The 21,799-nt window shown below is 46.2% G+C and overlaps 1 protein-coding gene across 1 annotated transcript; it reads left to right on the top strand.

The window, feature by feature from the left end:
- Nucleotides 1-516: 516 nt before the first annotated feature.
- On the top strand, nucleotides 517-21,373 carry LOC309337994 (MAL-like protein). Its single transcript, XM_081855096.1, has 4 exons — nucleotides 517-790; nucleotides 13,002-13,169; nucleotides 15,430-15,567; nucleotides 21,119-21,373. Exons 1-4 carry the CDS (start codon nucleotides 680-682, stop codon nucleotides 21,179-21,181), a joined length of 480 nt encoding a protein of 159 aa, XP_081711222.1. The 5' UTR covers nucleotides 517-679; the 3' UTR covers nucleotides 21,182-21,373.
- The last annotated feature ends 426 nt before the right edge of the window (nucleotides 21,374-21,799 follow it).

Raw genomic sequence — 21,799 nt, forward strand, 5'->3', positions numbered from 1 at the left:
TGGAGCGGTACCTATTTATCTACTTGCACTTTGACATGCTTTCGAACTGCTAGGTTGGCAGGAGCAGGGACTGAGCAACGGGAGCTCACCCCGTCGCGGGGATTCGAACCGCCGACCTTCTGATCAGCAAGTCCTAGGCTCTGTGGTTTAACCCACAGCGCCACCCGCATCCCTATTCCTAAGTTTAAAATACTGTTAATGAGTTTGTTTTATTGTTTAACTTTTTTTGTTTTAAAAAGAGTTTTCTAAAGTTTGCAGTCTTTCGGAATAAACAGCCAACAGCTTGTACAGATTTCTCTCAATGCCTAGAAGCTGAGTGAGCTTGCAAGGGAGCCCCAGCCAGGTATGATGGCCTTATTGGGAAGCCCTGGAATACAAAAGCCATTGAGCCTTGCAACAGAAACAGGTGTGTTTGTGTGTTGCCGCTTCCTCTCTCTCTTTTCCAGCAGGGCATATGGTTGCCAAGCCCTTCCTGATCGGCTTTATTAACTTTAGAATAGTTGATGATTCTTCTGCAGTGATGAGTGGAGCTACCTGCCAAGCTGGAACAGGCTTCACCTTTGACGTCCAGTTGGGTGTGTCTGTGGATACTATTTTAAGCTTTGCTTGCTAACAGCGTCTCAGAGATAACTGAGAGTAGCGGAGCTGTACTAACTACAGCTATTCAGCCTGTACAGAAATGGATACCAAAGCTTCAGGACCAGCTCCCGTCGGCACAGCGCCTGAAAATATTCCTTCAGGAGTAGATGTTTTCAGGACCATACCGTATGCCTTGATTCTGCCAGAGCTGGTAAGTCAAACGACTTCCTTTAATTATAGTTATTTGATTCCATATAGTATAATACAGTTCATGTATGCTCCTCGTAGCATTTATGCATGGCCGGGAGTCTTGGCTTCTGGCATGGGCATGAATATGCAGGTTGAGACACACACACACACACACACACACACACACGCGTGCACATAGATAATCCACAAAAGGAAATCCATTGCACATCAAAAAGTCTCCACATACATCTCACTTACTGGATCAGGGATGCAAACTTAAAGCTGTTGTGCATCTGAATTTGCACCAGCGTGCCATTCTGATTGCTATCCATCTGTATCACTGTTGCTTTCAGTGGGCCCTGAAATTATTTTAAGCCTTAAAAATATTTTTGGAGCACCTATTCCGATTATTCCAAGGATATTGATGTTGCAGTCTGTTGGGATAAAACCTGGATGGCAAAGATCCCAAGAATTGGGGCTTTTGAAAAGGATGGGGACTCAAAAGAGGGGACCCCTAAGGGAGGATGCAGGAAACTCACAACTCCCTGGAAAGTATGCAGGTCAGGTGCAGTGGAAGAAGTGAGGCTGGAGAGAGTCAGTTTAGATCAGTGATCTCCCACCAACTGCGAACATAGCACCTTGCCTGTATGTCTCTTGTCCTCTTTGTCAGAAAGAAGCTCAATAGGTACATCAGTACAGAAAATGGAACCAGGATTAGTTTGGTAGTATTGCTCACTTGCTTGTGTGAGGCAGAGAGCAACAGGACTGGGTCATTTTGAGCAGGAGAAGAGAACAAGGTGTTTTGAAATTGTGAGACAGCTTTAACTCAGACCATCAGTCCTTTGAGCTCAGTACTGCATTCTCTGCCTGGCAGCAGCTCTTGTGGGCCTTGAGAAGAGGCATTTGCTATCCCCTACAACATGGCCCCTTTAAGAGGCAAACCCAGGGGTTGGAGGGCATCATTTTCAACTCTCCATAGTTCAAAAAATGCAAAGAGATTCCCAGTTGATTGACCATGTTGATGAAACACCAACTGACCATGCTCTTAAAAGAAGATGGCACAAATGGCACAAAACTAGCACAAAACTTTGGCACCTGTCTGGAATCCATTGGAAAAGGTTGGTTTTTTTGGCATTAAAATTGTGACCCTGTGTCAATCACTCGGTTTGAAGTCTGGCATGAAATGTGGGGGTTCGTGGCACAAAATGGCACAAAACTAGTGCTAAACTTTGGCATCAGGCTGCAGGGGGATCCAGAATTTTGGGGTCACACGGTAATGAAGCTGTTGATTTATACAGGTGAAAGGAACAGGCAGATTTAAGTAACTGGAACTTTGGGGGCAGAGTTCTGCTGCTGACATACAAAGCAGAGAGGTCCAAAATCAGCTGCACTAACCATCCCTGAACATATTCTTATGCACATTTATCTGGAGGTTAATCTATTGATTCCAAGAGTTTCCTTTCAAGTCTGCATACTTTGGGTATTAGCCCATGATACGGAAAACGTGGCAGAGGAACTCAAGAGCTGCAGCCCATTTGCATTCCCCGTGAGCTTTATGACGTGTGGACTTTAATGCTGTCGGACTTTGCCTCTGATAAGTGAAGGACCTCTTGAGCGAAGGTTGTCTTCGTCACAAATCCAGCAAATTACAATAAATGCCCCAATGGTGCTGATGACAAAGACTTCGCAAGAAGAAATCTCTGCGCTCTGAAATGGAAAGCCAGCGCTCCTGTGATATGACTGACACACCTTACTTACCTAATGGTTTTGGAATGCCCATTAAGGAGTGTGGCAGGCAATGCATTTTAATTAAAAGGATGGCATCGAGGTGGGGGCAGATCAGAGGAACAGCGGCTGCTAACATAGGGTTACCAGACGTCCCTAGATTTGCAAATCTGTCCCCGGACAAATTCCATCCCTGGAATGTCCCCAAATTTACAAATCTGTCCCGGGAAATGTGGCAGTGGCAGCCTCAGCAACCCAGAGCCAGCCTGGTAGTGCAGTTGGCTCTGGCTGGCTTCAGGAGCTGCTCGCTGCTGTGGCACCTGCCATTTTTCCTCGCCGGAAGTCCTCATATGATGTGTCTTGTGCGCATAGGATGTGTCTTGTCTCCTGCCCCCTTCCCCCTTTATTTTGACTGATCAGGGAGGCTTGGGAGTTGTGGGCGGGCTGCCGTGGCCCAGTTTTTAAAAAACTCTGCGCCTTTATGTTTCACAGGGTGTGAAAGAAGGGCTTTGCACCTTTATACAATATGCATGTATGCTTGGGCCCAGGGTCTTTTGCCCCACCATCCCCACTACTGACTCCCTGTTGCTACTCAGCTTCAAAAAAAGAAAAAAGAAAAAAGTGTCCTCGGATTCAGTGAAAAAAATCTGGAAACCATATGCTAACAGGCATGGGGGAAAGTGGCAAAGCCTTGGAGCTTTGTTTTCCTCCACAAACCTTTTTATACTCTGCGAAATGGGCAGTGTTCATATCAGAACTGTCAGGAAAATTCTGCACACCACAGAAAAGTTTTGACTTCTTTATTTGGAAGATTGTGCAGACTAATGGATCCAAATGGCAAAGGTCTATCAGATGAGGAACACAGGAAGCTGACCTGCTGTGGGGCCCTTCAGACAGGGGTTTTGTTGCCTACTGCAACATGCTATTGATATAATAAATATATACATAATTTTTTATTTATACTCTGCCCTTCCCGGTTCAGAAAACTGGGCTCAGGGCGGCTAACAACAAATTTAAAACACTTAATTGATGCAACAAAAAACAGCATAAAATACAGTATAAAACATGAATAACAATAAATTCGGCATTCAAAAATCAATTTAGGGGGGAAATCCATTAGATGATCACCAGGGCTAGCTGGCTAAATTAGTCCTATTTGGGCCAGCGAGGAGACCGGGGGAGAATTAGCTGCGGGATCCCAGAGCAGGTAATCTTCATAAAAAGGGGAGGGGGGAGGGAAGGAAGGGGAATAAAAGATCAGGCTAAATTCAAATTGAAAGCCAGTCTGAATAGCTCTGTCTTACAGGCCCTGCGGAAGGAAGTTAAATCCTGCAGGACCCTAGTCTCATGGGACAGAGCATTCCACCAGGTTGGAGCCATCACTGAAAAGACCCTGGCCCTGATGGATAGTCTGACTTCCTTAGGGCCCGGGACCTCTAAACTATGATTATTCATGGACCTTAAGGTCCTCTGCGGGACATACCAGGACAGGTGGTCCCGTAAATATGAGGGCCCTAAGCCACAAAGGGCTTTAAAGGTCAAAACCAGCACCTTAAACCTGACCCGATACTCCACTGGGAGCCAGTGCAACTGGTAATGAAATGGTCATGCATTAGTGGTGGATTTCTACGGGACTTGTGCACACATCATTTTGCTTTATTAGATGTTCTGCAGTGCTTCCCCAGTGCTAGTGCATCTGGAGGGGCTCTCTTGCAATATAGTGCAATAAAGCAGGACAAAACAAACCACCTCAGGAACACCTGTGGTACAGTTGACTTGCAATACACACACATTTAACTTGCACAAATTCAGCCTAAAAAAATAAACAGGGGACAAGCGTCCAGGGAAACAAATATTGGCAACCCCACCCACTATCGCATTCACCTGGGGAGAGAGTTCAGAGTTACAGGGAGAGTGTTTCGCAGGCCTTGGGAGCTTTCATGCCTTGCTTGAGAGCTTCTCAGAAGCATCTCTTTGCCTTTTTAAGGAAATAGGTTGGATTAGACGGGCCTTTGGCCTCTCTGTTATGTTCTTATGAACCGTAATAGAATGTGGTGGGTGCAACTGAGGAAGTTAAGTCCAACCAAGTCCCACTGAAAAGCATTCCTTTTGTGCATCTTCTTGTGAATGTAAGTGGGGCTTGTGCAAGGAGAATCTGTGCTAGCTTATGCCTTTACAGTGGTACATTGGGTTACATACGCTTCAGGTCACATACGCTTCAGGTTACACACTCCGCTAACCCAGAAATAGTGCTTCAGGTTAAGAACTTTGCTTCAGGATAAGAACAGAAATCGGGCTCCGGCGGCGCGGCAGCAGCAGGAGGCCCCATTAGCTAAAGTGGTGCTTCAGGTTAAGAACAGTTTCAGGTTAAGAACGGACCTCCGGAACGAATTAAGTACTTAACCCGAGGTACCACTGTAGATACAAAAGAGTATCTCTCTGTGCATTTTTCATTTCATGCAGACCACAGTGGGCTTACAGGGCTTTTCTCAAAGAAGGATCCTAAACTTTGTAAAGAAAATAATGTTCTAGGTAAAGACGCTTAAAAGAATTGTACACAACCCTGCTACAGGATCGAAGCAGAGAGCTTCTGACTTTAATCCCATGGGCTTAGATAATAATTAGGATTCTGCCAGTAGAAACATCCTCTGAGTGGAATGTTACCTGCTGGATGCTCACACCAGTAGAGGCAAAGTCCACCAATTCCCCCTTTCCTCCGTAGCCAATTGATCCTCCCCCATTCAAAGGTGCTTGGGAGGTTTTGGGGACCGTCCTGAGCAGTATTTTGAAACGGAAGGCCTGATTTCACCTCTGCACGACCCACCCTTGAGAACCTGTCTGGTTGCTTCTCAACAAGGGTGGGTCTGTGCCTCTCTTGAAAGCGATCCTTCCTCATCAGCCCTCAGTGGGGAGTGTAGGTCTGAGTAAGCTAAGAGATACCTGTAAGTGGATATGAAAAGCTCAATGCCAGATTCCCCCCAACCCCGCCCCTTGTTGTCACTGAAATGGTAGCTCTGGCTCAGGGTAGGTCTCTGGGAACACCTTTGTGAAATATGTGCATATTTATAGCGGCTGCTCAAGTAGGTATGCAGGAACTGACATCCTAAGAGAATTGTGAGGCTAGGTTCTTCTTGAAGAATTAATGATCCAGAAAACTCATTGCCTGTTCATAATGAAATGTTGGCACAAATCATATGAAGTTATGTCCTATATATAAACACAGGTGTGTTTTTTTTCTTCTTTTCTCTCTGTGCCAATATCTGTCCCCTGAATTAGGCTTCACAGGTGTACATATTTTGCCTGTACATTTTGCCCCCCACAGTAAATAGCATCTTTTTCTTTCTTTTTTATGGGGAATTAAATAATCCTTCTCCATTGCCGTGGACCCAGTCCAACACCCCAACACCACCACATGGCTGCTATTAGTTTTTTAAAACTGCAGGGGATCGTATCTATGGATTTGCAGCACCATGATCTATTTTGGTGGTTGTTGCCAACCCAGTCAGAACACTGGAATCTACTAAGGTCATCGGTCCATTTTGCTCAGTATACTGTCTATGTTGATTTACAGTAGCTCTCCAAAGTTTTGGACAGGGATCTTTATTGCCCCACTCTAGAAATGTCAGAGATTGAACTCACAGAATCATAGCCCATTCCCTATGGAACTGAGGGTATAAAATGCCTGATCTATCCTGTGTATAAACACCCTACTTCAGTCCAGAGTTCCTGTGCATGTTGTGAAGTACACACTTAGCTCCTATGCTTGCAGATGTTCCCCGCTCACTTCATTTACAGTGTAAGACAGGGGTGTCAAACTCAAATTCATCGGGGGCCGCATCAGCAGTTTGGTCGCTGCTAGAGGGCAGACGTTCTCTGGCTTGTAGGCTGCCGCGCATGTGCTGAAGAGGCGGCTTTCTTGTGTCAAAAAAACCCAAAAAGCGAGAATAAAAGGTGAAGGCTGGCAGCCCGCGGCGACTACACGGGCCACATGACGAGGTCTGGCGGGCCGGATTCGGCCCGCGGGCCTTGTGTTTGACACCCGTGGTGTAACTTGTCCAAACCCAAATAGTGAATGGAATCTTTGCTATTCGGCATTAAGCATGGCACAACACGGTCATGGTCTATGCCGTTAAGCCGGATAAGCCGGACCACGGTCATGGTCTATGCCGTTAAGAACGGATGAGTAGAATACCGGGTTTGCACCCTGCTCCTTTTATCAGCAGTTCTCATCTTATAGCAGAGCGGCTGGCCGGCCGCAGGTAGCTTTGTGCCAATGTAGGGAATATGGGAAAGGAGAAAAGCAATCAATCTTTTGAAGAGAATCTAGGATGGGTGCAGAAAGATGTGACATGAGAGAGAGAGAGAGAGCGCTAGCTTACAACACATCCTTCAGCCATGAGGTGAAGCCACCTTCCTCCTGGCTTTCAAACAGATGAGACAGATCTTGGTCCTGGCTTGGTGGTCAGTCTTGCCCCTTCCACATGCTTCAGGAAGGCTGTCGGCCATTATAATTTTTTAAAAAATGAATTTTTATTAAAAGAAGGCTGAACGTTAAAGAATTTATCCATCTGTCCATTGCATTATTTCTTTATTTGTCTAATGAAACTTTTTGAAGCACAAAGCCATAGTGGAAAGTGGAATGGTTTGTTGGTGACATTATAGGAACATAGTTCATCAGTGCTGTACAGGTCTTCTGCTGCAGATCTACAGATCACACAGAACACCCTCACAAAGTCAGTTCTGGAGAGGAATAGTTACATCATTAGTGCAATCCTATGTCCACTCAGAAGTTGGTTGCGTTGTGTTCGGTGGGACTTTACTCCCAAGCAAAGGTGTCTAGGATTGCAGCTTTAAACTGGCCAGAGGGAGGTCCCATTCCAGAGCAGCTCCAATGCTCTATAAATGTTATATGTTTCTTCACCTACAGAGAAGTAAACAGTAGCTTTATTCACAAAGCAAAATAAATAAACAGTCTTATCTCAAAGCCGTGTTTGTGCCAATTTGCACGAAGAAGTCCCCTAACGCAGGCATAGGCAAACTCAGCCCTCCAGATGTTTTGGGACTACAACTCCCATCATCCCTAGCTAACAGGACCAGTGGTCAGGGATGTTGGGAGTTGTAGTCGACTTTGCCTATGCCTGCCCTAACGTACTAATACTTCTTTCAAAGACTATTTCTGGGTGTTTATTAAGTTGCTAAGAGAGCCAAGAACAAAAGTTTTCAGGGGAAAAGCCACACTCTTTTTGTGTGTGGCAAAAACAACCAAGGTCACATGTACAATGTGGGTTGTCGTCATTTTTTTTTTTTGCTAAGAACGGACCCATTAAAATTAATAGACCCAAGTTACCTATTTCCATTATTTTCATTTAAAATACACCCCTCCCCCAAAGAATCTCAAGAACTGTAATTTACCCTTCACAGAGCTACAGTTCCCAGTTAACAAACTACAAGCAAGCACACTGGCTAGTCTTTAAGGTGCTGCAGGACCCTATGTTGCTTTAGAATAAAGATGTGTGGTTGTTGTTTTCACGATGACTTGTTTGCAAGCCTCTGTTTGTCCATCAGCAGAAATAGCTGCAATGTACTCCCAAGAATCAGGTTCAATGACTCCTGGGTGGAGACCTTGAAAAGAGCTGAGAGAGGCAGAAAGGGAGGCTGGGTGTGGAGCCCAGGGTGAAGACATGGTGAAAAGAATCAGGTTCACAGAGTTTGAGGGCAGGTGTTGCCTTAGTAACAAGGCCTGAGAGAAGAGAACACTACTGCTGGGAACTTGGTAGTTGTGAGGCAGTCACACAGCACAGAGATGGACGGCTGGTCAGTCCAAGGCAGTTTTGTGGGGAAGGCACACTTGTCCTTTGTGAGTTGACAGTAGGTTCAGATTAATGATATCTGCTAAGAAATTTTCATGGATTGGCAGGATGTAGAGGAATGGTGTGAGGAACCAGCTTGGGAACCCTCAAGGGAAGAAGGCTCAAATCCGGGGAGTGGTGGTGGGACAATGATGAGTGGGCAGAGGGGGAAAACTGGGAGGAGGAGGTGTCAGAAGCTGAGGAGGTAACAGGGTTTAGTGAGCAGGAAGATGCTGTGGCAGAGCGAAGTCTAGAATCAGAGGCAGAAACTGAAGCAGTAGAGGAGGGAGGCCAAGAGGCAGAGATGAGTCTGGATGGTATGGGTGTCCCACTCCTGCTGTGACAGGCTCCTGTCCCCCTTGGTCTCCCAGAACCAGTGGAGGCATGAAAAGGACAGAGGGGAGGTTAGATTCACACAGGCACAGTTTCCAATTGCTTGGGGGGAAACCCTGGAGAGGAAGGGACTTAGACAGCTCAGGGGAGGCAGGGACATTCAGTCTCAGCAACTGCTTCATGGAGGCAAGACTTGCCAGATATAAGTTGCTGTGCTCAGTAGGTCTGTACAGATCATATTTTTGCTAATAAAGAGTTAACTCCAACTTGCACAGTGTGATTTATTGCAGGCTCGCTCCTGGCAGTGCTTAACAGGGCAAGGCTCTTCTCTTGGCAAAATTGCCAGGCAATTGCCCGAAAAGCAATAGCTAAGGATATATCTAGCCAGCTCTGATCTGAATAGTTGGGTGGGTGCACCGCTCCTTGTCTCAGACGTGAAGGACTCTTCAGCCCAGTTGCAACCCAGAGAGCTTGCACAATACTTTTAACCACTGGAAGATCTTTCTCTTCCCTTCTAACCGAAACTGGGCAAATCACACTTGCATTTTGCTTCCTCTCAGTTTCTTTCTTTTTCTTTTCAGTCCTCAGTTCTCCATATCAGCTTGTGATTTTTTTTAAGTCCTTGTGAAGATTCATCAGCATTTTGGTGCAAAAATTCTCCCAATCTGCACATTTTTGCATGATGTTTTGCCCAAAACACATTTTTGCAAAGCAATTTCCCCCTAATATAATGCCTTTTCACGGATGTGTGCATTTCATGACCCTAATACGGTCATTTTTGCACACAATACTCGGCTGGTAGGCTGCACTGCTAAATTCAAAATGCTAATTCAGAGTGGGCAGCTCTGTCCTGTACACTGTGAAATGGATTTTTTACTTTATAACTGTAGAGGTAATGTGTAAAGCAGGGGATGGCAAGGGTTACCTCACCTGGGCTGGTTCACTCCAGCGGAGATCCCTGTGTGGGCTGGATTGCACATGCACCTGTGATTTCCGGCGTCTGTGCAGACACGATTTCCGGCGCTGTGGAAGCGAATCCCTGCACCATGCTGTGCCAGTTTAGCACAGCGCACAGGGATTCGCCAAGCAGGCGGCTCGGTTCGGGGGCAGCTCGTGGGCTCGTTAAACGACTTTAGGCCTTAGCATAGCCATCAAGCTTCCCTTTTTTTGCGGGAAATTCCCTTATTCCAGCGCCGTTTCCCGCTGCTTCCCGCATTGTTAGATATCCTGTAGACTGTCCCCAGGATAGGTGAGGCTGCTGATCCCTTATTTTCGAGGCTGCTGATCCCTTATTTTCAAATCTGAAAGTTGATACCTATGGGCCTTAGGTTGCCTATCCCTGGTGTAAAGCATATGTAACGAACTTTTGAATCAAAGCATACACTGATTTTGAGGACTTTTTCTCACAAAGCTCTTCTTTATTTCATTTTTTAATCATTCCCCCTGTTTGCTACTGTTTGACAGATGGGTAAAATCTAATATTTCAGGGTTGCTTATAAAGTGATCAAGCAGAAACTAACCTGCCGTTGACCTTATGAAGAATGAGAGCGGGTTTCGCAACTGCTAGGTGTGGACTCCAGTCTCACTTCCTGCACTCTATTCAATCTATATTTGGATGTCAAAATGCTGTAGAATGTGGGTGGCCAACCCACTGTCCTACAGATGTTGCTGGACAACATTAGATCAGAGCTGGATCAGAGCAAAAGTCTACTTGGTTCAGTATCTTTTTTTTCATTTTTTTTTCATTTGCATTTTCAAAAACAGGAACAGAGAGCTTGCTTAATCCCTCTCCCCTCCCCCTTGTCCCACTTACAACTTCATACCAAATACAGCATGTATACATATACCATATGACTTCCCTTCCACCTTTTTCCTGGTTTCTTTGCTTTTCTACTACTCTGCGTAATCCACATCTTTTTAATCATCCAATTTGTTATCTATTAAAAACTCTTATCTATTTCAGCTCCGCTGGATTTACTCGAGACCTGCTAAGCTACGTATTTGTTTATACTGGTTCTTAAAATATTCAATAAACATTATCCATTCCTCCTTGAATTCCTTATCTTCGTTTTCTCTTATCCTGATCGTCAGACCAGCCGGTTCAGCATATCTGAACATTTTACATTTTACCATACTTCTTATCCACCTTTGTGCCAATATTGGGTTCTAGCTGCGGCCATGGCGTATAGTAATAAACTCTTTTGTTTTTTGGGGACCTTTGTTATGACCATCCCCAAAAGGAAAATCTCAGGTGTTTTGTGGAAAATTTAATTATTATTTTTTTTTAAAAAAAAATCATTATATTTATGTGATGGTTCTAGGGGTTGCTCGTGCGTAAATAGGCGCCACACCTGGCTGGGTTGCCTGAGTGAACCTTTTCTGTCCGGACAGCCACTCGCCCGTGGCTGTCTCAATCACTGGCAGAATCCGTTAGTGGGCGTTTCTTGAACTTCTTCCAGCAAAGAAGCTCTTTGACTCGTGGGACTGCCTCGCCGACTCCCCCATCTGCCCCCCTTCTCCACTGGTGCTACGCTGATTTCCTTCCCCAGAAGATGGGCTGCTTCTCCCCATCCCGGGACGCTCTCCGGAATCCCTCTGGAGCCCTCCCTCTCCCTCTGGCTCCGATGGCAGTTCCCTGACAATTTAGTTTCCCTATATTCCTTAATTACTTTATACGACCACATGTGGAAAAATGATCCCTCATTTTCCTTACGCTTACAACATAAACCTTTTTCTTATTTAGACATTTTCATCAGTCTGGTGGGTGTTAAATACCATCTGTATCCTAGTCTCACAGTGACCAAGCAGATGCTCATGAAAAGCCCAGAAGAGTGAGCTGTGCTTGCCAATTCTAGCAACTGGTTTCCAGAGGCACCAGAGGCACCAACCAGCAGAACTAGAAAAAACATACTGTTATAGATTTGGAGGGGGAACCCCTAAACCCTAGAAATTAATAAATGGTAGGATTGTGTTGATTTGGGATGTGAAGGGAGAAATACAAGCTGCAGAGGAATTCCTGGGCCAGCCTATGCAAAAACGACCTGGCCAAGCCAGGGCCATTAAGAAGCAATACAGGGCCATTGAGGGCTATTGGCAATGCAGAGAAGTGCTCTCCCCGTTGCCCTGAGGTGTGAACAAAGACTGGGGGGGGGGGGGTTGGAAGGTTGCCTGGGTAATTGGGTGTGAGGCGATAGAAAGAGAGTCCTGAGCAAGGGTTGCTGGGAAGAAGGAGGGGAGGAAGATAGATTGGGATCCATCTTGGACAGGCTGGCTGAAGGCTGGCTGGGAGAAATGCCTTAGATTCCAGGGCTGCGCTGCTGTGGGGGACAAGCCACAGGGGACCATGCTGTAAGATCTGGAGTCTCCTCATGCAGACTGAAGGTGTACATAGGTGAATAACACATATTTCTTAAAGCTATGACAGTCTCCGCCATGTCTCAATTCTCCAAAGGAACACAGGCCCTGGATGAGGGCCTGGAAACCCATTGCTTGGCAGAGAGAGAGGGAAGGCAACCCAACTTTTGTAACAATACTCACTGTGGCTAGAAGCCATTGATAGATTTATTGACCACAGATTTAAAGCCATCCAAATTGGTGTCCACCACTTCATGTTGTAGGAACCAATTCCACTAAGGGCTGTATGAAGAAGCACTGACTTTTGTCTGCCCTGAATCTTTCAACATTCAAGTTCATTGGACGGCTCTGGGTCCTAATCCTATGAGAGAATGAGGAAAATGTCTCTATGCCCACTTTCCCTGCACTATGCATAATTTTATGCAACAGTATTACTTACTGTGAAGGGATGCGGGTGGCGCTGTGGGTTAAACCACAGAGCCTAGGACTTGCCGATCAGAAGGTCGGCAGTTTGAATCCCCACGACGGGGTGAGCTCCCGTTGCTCAGTCCCTGCTCCTGCCAACCTAGCAGTTCAAAAGCACGTCAAACTGCAAGTAGATAAATAGGTACCGCTCCGGCGGGAAGGTAAACGGCGTTTCCGTGCGCTGCTCTGGTTTGCCAGAAGTGGCTCAGTCATGCTGGCCATATGACCCGGAAGCTGTACGCTGGCTCCCTTGGCCAATAAAACGAGATGAGCGCCGCAACCCCAGAGTCGGCCACGACTGGACCTAATGGTCAGGGGTCCCTTTACCTTTATTACTTACTGTAGTTGTAAACTACAACTCCCATAATCCCCAGTGATGGGCCGTGTTCACTTGGGCTGATGGGGGTTGGAGTCCAACAAATCTACACAGAACCGAAGCAGACTGATGTGGCATTAAATGGGTACAGCAAAGCTTATAATTGTGCCTTCCTTCCCCCTTCTTTGCAGATCTTCGGCTGCTGGGTCTGGATCCTTGTAGCAGCTACCAATGTGTACTTCCCTTTGCTGCAGGGATGGGTCATGTATGTCTCCCTCACTTCCTTTCTCATCTCGCTGATGCTTCTAATGTCCTACCTGTTTGGCTTCCACAAAAACTTCGCCTCCTGGAGAATCCTGGTAAGAGGTGGGGCACACACAGAGTTTATGTACAGGGTGCAAATTTAGAAAACATATTGCTATTTATTTATTGAATTTATACATCGCCCTATACCCAGGGGTCTCAGGGCGGTTCACAGAATAAAATCAAGATATAAAACCACAAAATACATAATAAAAATAAAAACAACAACCCAATAGCCCTCCCCCAAACCCCACAGGGCAAAGGATGTAAATCAGATCAACCAAAGGCCTGGTTAAGAAGGAATGTTTTTGCCTGGTGCCTAAAGGTGTATAATGAAGGCATCAGGCAGTCTTCCCTGGGGAGAGCATTCCACAGACGGGGAGCCACTGCAGAGAAGCCTATTCTCATGTTGCCACCCTCTGGAACTTGCTACAGTGGTACCTTAGGTTACAGATGCTTCAGGTTACGGACGCTTTAGGTTACAGACTCCACTAACCCAGAAATAGTACCTCGGGTTAAGAACTTTGCTTCAGGATAAGAACAGAAATTGCGTGGCGGTGGCGCGGCGATAGTGGGAGGCCCCATTAACTAAAGTGGTACCTCAGGTTAAGAACAGTTTCAGGTTAAGAACGGACCTCCAGAATGAATTAAGTTCTTAACCCGAGGTACCACTGTAGTCATGATGGGGAAGACCACCAGACTTATGTCAGACACTGAAGCTTTTCCTAGGTTACATCACACATTTAAGGTCCTCTGGTACCATGTTAATAGTCACAGCTTCCTCCAAAGAATCCTGGTAAATGTAATTTGTTAAGGCTACTGAAGTTATTAGGAAATCCTTTACAGAGATACCATTCCCAACAACCATAAGAAACTACAGTTCTCAGAACTATTTTAGGGGAAGTTATGAGAGTTAAAGTGGTATCAGAGTACCTTAAAGATTTGGTGTGGCTGTGACCCAGGCCACTGGTCCCCAAATCCCCCCCCCCCGCAGCCCAATTGTTGAATGTCTTGGCAGACCACTTACAGTGGTACCTCGGGTTACAGACGCTTCAGGTTACAGACGCTTCAGGTTACAGACTCCACTAACTCAGAAATAGTACCTTGGGTTAAGAACTTTGCTTCCGGATGAGAACAGAAATTGCGAGGCAGTGGTGCGGCGGCAGCTGGAGGCCCCATTAGCTAAAGTGGTACCTCAAGTTAAGAACAGTTTCAGGTTAAGAACGGACCTCCAGAACGAATTAAGTTCTTAACCTGAGGTGCCACTGTTATTACTTTGCAGCTTGTTTTAGCTGTTCCAGATGCTGTGTGATTTTTAATTGCATTTTTTAAAATTTCTTCTTTGATTTCTTACAGATAGTATTTCATGGCATTGCAATTTAGCAAATAAGTAACGCAGTGAAATACAATGTAAAGAAATGAGAGCAATAGTAAAACTACAATTAGAAATCAGTATGAATGCTTGAATGAGACGGGTGTGTTGTCTCCCATCTCCAACCACAAACCCACAGGCATGCCCTAAACCAGGGGTCGGCAAGGCCTACTGGGCATGGGCCAGATCACTCCCGCAGAGATCCTCCGTGGGAAATCGTGTCTGCGCATGTCCACGGCTCCAGAAATTGCTTCTGTTCATGCCCAGACACCGGAAATCATGCCTGCGCAGATGCGATTTTCAGCATCTGGGCATGCGCAGAAGTGATTTCTGGAGCCGCTTCCGGCCCATGGGCCTTAGGTTGCTGACCTCTGCCCTAAACCACCAGAAGGAAACTCATGGGCCACTGGTGATCCAAGGACCATAGTTTGGAACCCCTGACCTAGGCAAACCATCAGCATCCAGCATAGCTCTCAGGGCTGACCCAAGTCAATTTGGCAGCTGAGGCGAACCACAAAATGGCGCCCCCTCCTTGACAGGGAAGAAGGGGGGTGGGTGAAGATCTACAGCAAGAACAAAGCCAGAATAAAGATCTACACTGGGATCTGCTGCCCCTGTGGATCCTTAGATCTGAGGCAGTCACCTCACCTTGCCTCATGGGTGGGCCACCCCCAAGTGCTATTTTTCTAGAAAAAGAGGTGCTGGAACTCACCATGAACACCTCCCTCATTCTCCCCCACCTGAGCCGGAACTGAGTTCCAGAGAGTTCTGGCTGGAAAAAAGCCCTGTCTGGCCTTGATGGTTCCTGCACCCTCTCTTCATGACAAATAATATATCTTCTAAACCTGCACAATGTACATAACATAGACTGCAGAACTGAACTTTTCACTTTTTAAAAGGCCCTGATCTGGACACGAACCTATTGCTCTTCTTCTGCTTTTTAGGATAGCCTTTACCATGGAGCTACTGGCATCCTCTACATGAGTGCTGCAGTCCTTCAGGCCAATGCAACCATCCGCTCGGAGACAGAAGTGCCCCCAGAGTCTTCGCCCCTCTACTACCAGCTCAATGCTGCTGCTACGGTGAGATAACTCTTACGTGCTCCACCAGCTGGATTTGGTTTGGTATGTTTGTGAATGTGGGGTCGAGGGGAAGGCCAAGTTCAGTTTCCCCTGCTTCTGCTACGGACTCACCATGTTGTTGTTGTTTGTTGTTTAGTTGTGTCTGACTCTTCGTGACCCCATGGACCAGAGCACGCCAGGCACTCCTGTCTTCCACTGCCTCCTGCAGTTTGGTCAGACTCATGCTGGTAGCTTCAAGAACACTATCCATCCATCTCGTCCTCTCTCGTCCGCTTCTCCTTGTGCCTTCAGTCTTTCCCAACATCAGGGTCTTTGTCAGGGAGTCTTCTCTTCTCATGAGATGGCCAAAGTATTGGAGCCTCAGCTTCACGATCTGTCCTTCCAGTGAGCCCTCAGGATAGGTTTGATCTTCTTGCAGTCCATGGGACTCTCAAGAGTCTCCTCCAGCACCATAATTCAAAAGCATCAATTCTTCGGCGATCAGCCTTCTTGCTGTGCGTTAATATCTCTTAGCCCAGGTGTGGGGAACCTTCAGATGTTGCTGAACGACAACTTCCACCATCCCTGCCCAGTGGCCATGCATTGTTGGGGCTGATGGAACCTGTAACACAGTAACATCCAGAGGGCCAAAGGTTCCCCACACCTGTCTTAGCCTTGATGAAACCCATCTGTAAAATGGGTGCAATAGTTTGTGGGATCACCATGATGCTTATTAACAGGCTGAAAAATATTTTGCCAACAGAAAGTGTGTTTCTTTCAACCAGCAATAAATACCGTCCAATTGGGCTTCTGTTGATTATATACCCAGTGAATCATTTGTTTTTGATCTCCTATTTTGTTAATATAACGACCACCGTATTTTAGCTTATTTCGGCACTTTCAAAGGCAGAGACGTCACTGATTGCTTCTTTGTTCAAATAAGCTTTGGTGTGCAACCTGTGATCTTTTGCACTGAATGAAGTCAATTTATCTGCCAGGATAATCCTGAATATGGCATGTGGCAGGTGGACTTCATCCATGCCTTTTATTAGCAGTAACTTGGAAGCTAAGTGTCCTAAGTGTTCTTTCCATGAAGGAAAGGACTGCTTCCAAGTGCGTAAGGACTTCTGCTTCAGTGAAGCAGTGTGTGCAATTTTTGCTGTATGTCCTCTACAACCTCCCAGGTCACCCCCCCATCCTGTCCTGCAACCAGCAGTGGCTGATGTCCATTGGAGCTGGTAGGGCAAAATGTAGGGAGGCCAAACAGTAGATAGATCCAGTCAAAGACAAGCAGAGCCAACTAATTCTGGTTTAGTCTCCATCCTCCTCCCTTCTGAGTTCTGCCAGGGGCAACATTGAGTCTAAGGAGCAGGAAGCTGACAGTAACTGCCACCCTTGGACTGCCTGTAAGAAGGTCAGGGCTGGCTGGGAACAGAACTGAGTTTGGTGGGGCAGTACCTCATTCACTTTTTGTGGGGGAGAACTGTAAATTTTAAGTTGAAACTTGGCAGAAGAATGTGATGACATTTGTATGTAATGCTAAACCATGGTTTAGTGCTATAATAATAATAATAATAATAATAATAATAATAATAATAATAATAATAATTTATTATTTGTACCCCGCCCATCTGGCTGGGTTTCCCCAGCCACTCTGGGCGGCTTCCATAAAAACCAGAAATACACTAAAATATCACAGATTAAAAACTTCCCTGAACAGGGCTGCCTTAAGATGTCTTCTGAATGTCAGGTAGTTATTTATCGCTTTGACATCTGATGGGAGGGCGTTCCACAGGGCGGGTGCCACTACCGAGAAGGCCCTCTGCCTGGTTCCCTGTAGCTTTGCTTCTTGTAATGAGGGAACTGCCAGAAGGCCCTCGGCGCTGGACCTCAGCGTCCGGGCAGAACGATGGGGGTGGAGACGCTCCTTCAGGTATACTGGGCTGAGGCCGTTTAGGGCTTTAAAGGTCAACACCAGCACTTTGAATTGTGCTCGGAAACGTACTGGGAGCCAATGTAGGTCTTTCAAGACCGGTGTTATGTGGTCTCGGCGGCCGCCCCCAGTCACCAGTCTAGCTGCCGCATTCTGGATTAGTTGTAGTTTCCGAGTCACCTTCAAAGGTAGCCCCACGTAGAGCGCATTGCAGTAGTCCAAGCAGGAGATAACTAGAGCATGCACCACTCTGGCGAGACAGTCCGTGGGCAGGTAGGGTCTCAGCCTGCGTACCAGGTGGAGTTGGTAGACAGCTGCCCTGGATACAGAATTGACCTGCGCCTCCATGGACAGCTGTGAGTCCAAAATGACTCCCAGGCTGCGCACCTGGTCCTTCAGGGGCACAGTTACCCTATTCAGGACCAGGGAGTCCTCCACACCAGCCCGCCCCCTGTCCCCCAAAAACAGTACTTCTGTCTTGTCAGGATTCAACCTCAATCCATTAGCCACCATCCATCCTCCAACCGCCTCCAGGCACTCACACAGGACCTTCACCGCCTTCACTGGTTCTGATTTGAAAGAGAGGTAGAGCTGGGTATCATCTGCATATTGATGGACACCCAGTCCAAACCCCCTGATGATCTCTCCCAGCGGTTTCATATAGATGTTAAAAAGCATGGGGGAGAGGACGGAACCCTGAGGCACCCCACAAGTGAGGGCCCAGGGGTCTGAACACTCATCCCCCACACCACTTTCTGAACACGGCCCAGGAGGAAGGAGCGAAACCACTGTATAACAGTGCCCCCAGCTCCCAGCCCCTCTAGACGGTCCAGAAGGATGTTATGGTCGATTGTATCAAAGGCCGCTGAGAGATCCAGCAGAACTAGGAAACAACTGCTAGGGGAATGAGCCCGTGCAAGTCTTGAACTTGTGCACTCCTCCCTCTTGCACACCCATGAGGAAGGGTTCAGAAGTTTCCGCTTCCATTGTAGACTAACCCCAGGTTATCATGACATCCGAAGCCAGGAAAACTATGGTTAGTCTTAACTATGATTGGCTAAAGCAAGGCATCTTCAAACCACGGTTTATGAAGTGGTAGTTTTACTAAACCATTGTTGAGATTAAACACAGTTTATACTGTTGTTAGTCACAAATGGAGGCAGGAGCTCCTGGTGTTTCTGCACTAGAGGAGGCAAGGGAGAAATGTGCTAGCCCAAGCCTCTCACAGGCTCATCTGTAATGTTAAACAGGGGTTTAGCAAATTGAGGAAATGCAGCCTGTTTGTATACTCCAAAGACTCTTTGATTTTCTTTGTAGGAAGGGCTCGCTGTTTTAGTACAAAAAAATTCAGTGAGTCTTGATGATACACCCAGGAATTCAGGGGGAAGTTTATACCACTCAAGATTTAAAGGGCAAATTGTTTGCGCCTTGCTGTTTATGCCTCATCACATTAGAATAGATTACATCCATTTCCCACTGATTAGCTCAATTAATAAAAATGCAATGTTCATCTGATAGGTTGTTTTTGTTCATTGTCATAATTTCCTAATCTAATTCTAATCAGGTAGTGCATGACACACTTTGGTGGATAAACATTTGTTAGCTGCACCTACTTAGTTGTTCCCATGAAATTGTGATGACAAGTGGCTCCAGAGTCACAGCCCTTCATTGCCACTGGCATCTAAGCATTTGCCTTGGAGCAATCAGGGCTGACTGTGGGTGTCTCTTTCATTTTCCTGGCATGTGACATCCGTAACAATTTGGATTTGAGGTAAGAAAGGGCCGCAGCTCCAAGATATGAGTGTGTGTTTTGCATGCAAAAGCTCCTGGGCTCATTCTTCAGCGCCTCCGGGGAGAGCTGGGAAAGACTCCAGGTATTTTGAAACCCTGGGGAGCTGCTACCAGTCAGTGGAGGCAATACTAACCTAAATGGACCAATGGTCTAACTCAATGTAAGGCAGCTAAGTTCTTATGCGGTGAGGTGAAGGCAGATTTGAACGTGGTGAGAGAAAGACTTGAAGTTTTGTTTTGGTGAAGTGCTGCAAGTTGCTTTGCCCTTCAGAGTGTACGTGGGAATCTTACCCAAACTATGTGGCAGCAGAGTCTGATTTGCTACCGATGAGACAAGGGCTGGAGAACTGCAGGCAGTTTGGGGAGTGTTAAGTTGTGGGTGAACATATCAGACGACACAGCGATTCTTCAAACAGCTCTTGTTTATTCAAAGACGAGGACAGAACTGAAATGAAGGGTTCAGCCAACCTGCTTATATAGAGCTCCAGTACAATGTAACTGTAACAACTTTCTGTAACTATCCAATCACTGAACGTCACTTTCAATCCCTTATTTGCATATGTGGACCTCAGTAAAAACTATCTACAGTATCCGCCTGCTGGCTCAGGGTGAGAACTTCAGTACATAACAGGGAGCATGCAGTTTGTAAATAAGAAGGGAAGGGATTCCTGGTGTTATGTACTGAGTTGAATAGGATCCAAAATGCAGCAGCCTGATTGGTCTTAGAACAATAGGATTCAGAATGCAGCAGCCTGATTGGTCCTAGAACAATAGGCTCCAGAATGCAGCAGCCTGATTGGTCCATAGGAGCCACCCAATCCAGCTCCAGGTGGAAGTGAATCCGCAACCTGATTGGCCTACAGGAGAATCCTGGAATTAGCCAATCACGTGGGGCCCATTGTGTAAATAATGCATATAAAGCAGACATTGTGGGGGAACTTCCATTCCTCCTCACCACTATGAGCTGAATAAAGAGCATGAAATCCACTTTTTACTCCGAGTATATTTCACCTGGCCTGGTTGCCATGCCAATGAGGACTTGCCTTCTGAGTCCAAGATGCCCTGTGGGGTTTTCTGGAGGACCAGTTAGAGCTGGGGGACTTGTGTGTTTGATCATGGCAAAGCCATGATGCTGCCCCAGGGCACTCTTCAGTCCTTGACTTGAGGCCTTAATCATTTCGATCTGCGGATGTGGCACTTTTACAAGTGCCACACAATGTCTGTTCTTCCCCAGTGAGGAACTGATCTTTCATTGTGGTTTCACCTATACTCTAGGACTCCTTGCTCACTGATATGAGTCAGGTGCTGTATTAGTTCAGGCACTTGCTAAAATCCATTTTGTTTGAGTAAGCTGACCCGTATACGTAAAACTGATGTGCCTTTTAATAGGTAATTTTCTTCCTTTTTTCATAATGTGCGTTTTTAAACTACTGATTTTATTCATATTTTGAATCGTTTTTAGGTCACCTTGCCCTTGGCTCCTGTCTTTCACAGATACTCTTACTGTGTATCTTATGCTTTATGTAAACCGGTTAGAGGTTTTGGCAGTCAAGTGGTGTGTTCCAAATTTCATTAATTAAATAGATAAGGTGAATCTAGCCCACATGTCAGGCTGCACCAGCCTCTCCCAGCGCAGGGAGTCAAGGGTGATGCTTTTGGATTAGCAAAGCCTGTCTGACTACTCCCTTTCCATCTACTTTATATAAGAGGGATAAACTATTAGAAAAGCAACAAAATCTTCCAATATCCTCTCCTCAGAAGAAAATGACCCAGGGAAGCTGGGAGAGCAAAACCATGTGCATTATACTTTAATCATCTCTCTTTTCCCTCCCTTTTTCTCTTTTTCAGTTCTTTGCATTCATCACCACGCTGCTGTATATTCTTCATGCCTTCAGCAACTACTACCAGTGAAAACTGCCGGGAACGTATATAACATAAGGCCTAATTTTCCCTCCATGGAATCCGTGTCCCAAAACAAATTCACATTTGCGTAAGGACAGGGCCCAGTTGAAATTGTGGCCATTCATCACCTAACGGCGCCTTCTCATTTTAGGTGACAGAAATATTGGGTTTTATTTCAACCTGCCATTTCACTCAAGCTGTGTTGTGAATACTATCACCCAAGCCTTGATAATCACAGTTATCCAGAGTCATGGTCTGTTCCCCAGAATTGTGCCTTGGAAAACCTGTGTAAATAATACACCCATTTTTCTAAATCAGTGTGTGTTTGTGGGGGGTTCTTCTTCAAAGTACTTGTACCATTTCCAAACCAATTCCTTTGCTGATGAAGTCAGGTATATCTGCTCTGAAACCCTAGCACATTGCAGAGGATTCTGGGATATTTTCTCGGTGAGCACAGAGGCTAAGAGGCACTGGCCAAGTCTGTGGAGCCCCACCATTGCTCAGCTTAAACTCAGAAATGTGCTCTCAAATGTGTCTCACAATCTCCCACCTCTGTGTGTCACAGGAAACATGGGTGGCAGCAGGCAAACTATCTTTCAGGGAGGCCATATTTTTCTGACTAGGTTC

This window comes from Podarcis erhardii (assembly GCF_964252035.2).
Source record: "Podarcis erhardii genome assembly, chromosome: 3".
NCBI classification, from domain to species: domain Eukaryota; kingdom Metazoa; phylum Chordata; class Lepidosauria; order Squamata; family Lacertidae; genus Podarcis; species Podarcis erhardii.

Excerpts from the sequence above, each read along its gene's own strand:
- LOC309337994 (XM_081855096.1), top strand. The coding sequence starts at position 680 with ATGGATACCAAAGCTTCAGGACCAGCTCCCGTCGGCACAGCGCCTGAA. Across the intron at positions 791-13,001 it reads CCTTGATTCTGCCAGAGCTG|ATCTTCGGCTGCTGGGTCTG; the intron begins GTAAGTCAAACG and ends CCTTCTTTGCAG. Across the intron at positions 15,568-21,118 it reads AGCTCAATGCTGCTGCTACG|TTCTTTGCATTCATCACCAC; the intron begins GTGAGATAACTC and ends TCTCTTTTTCAG.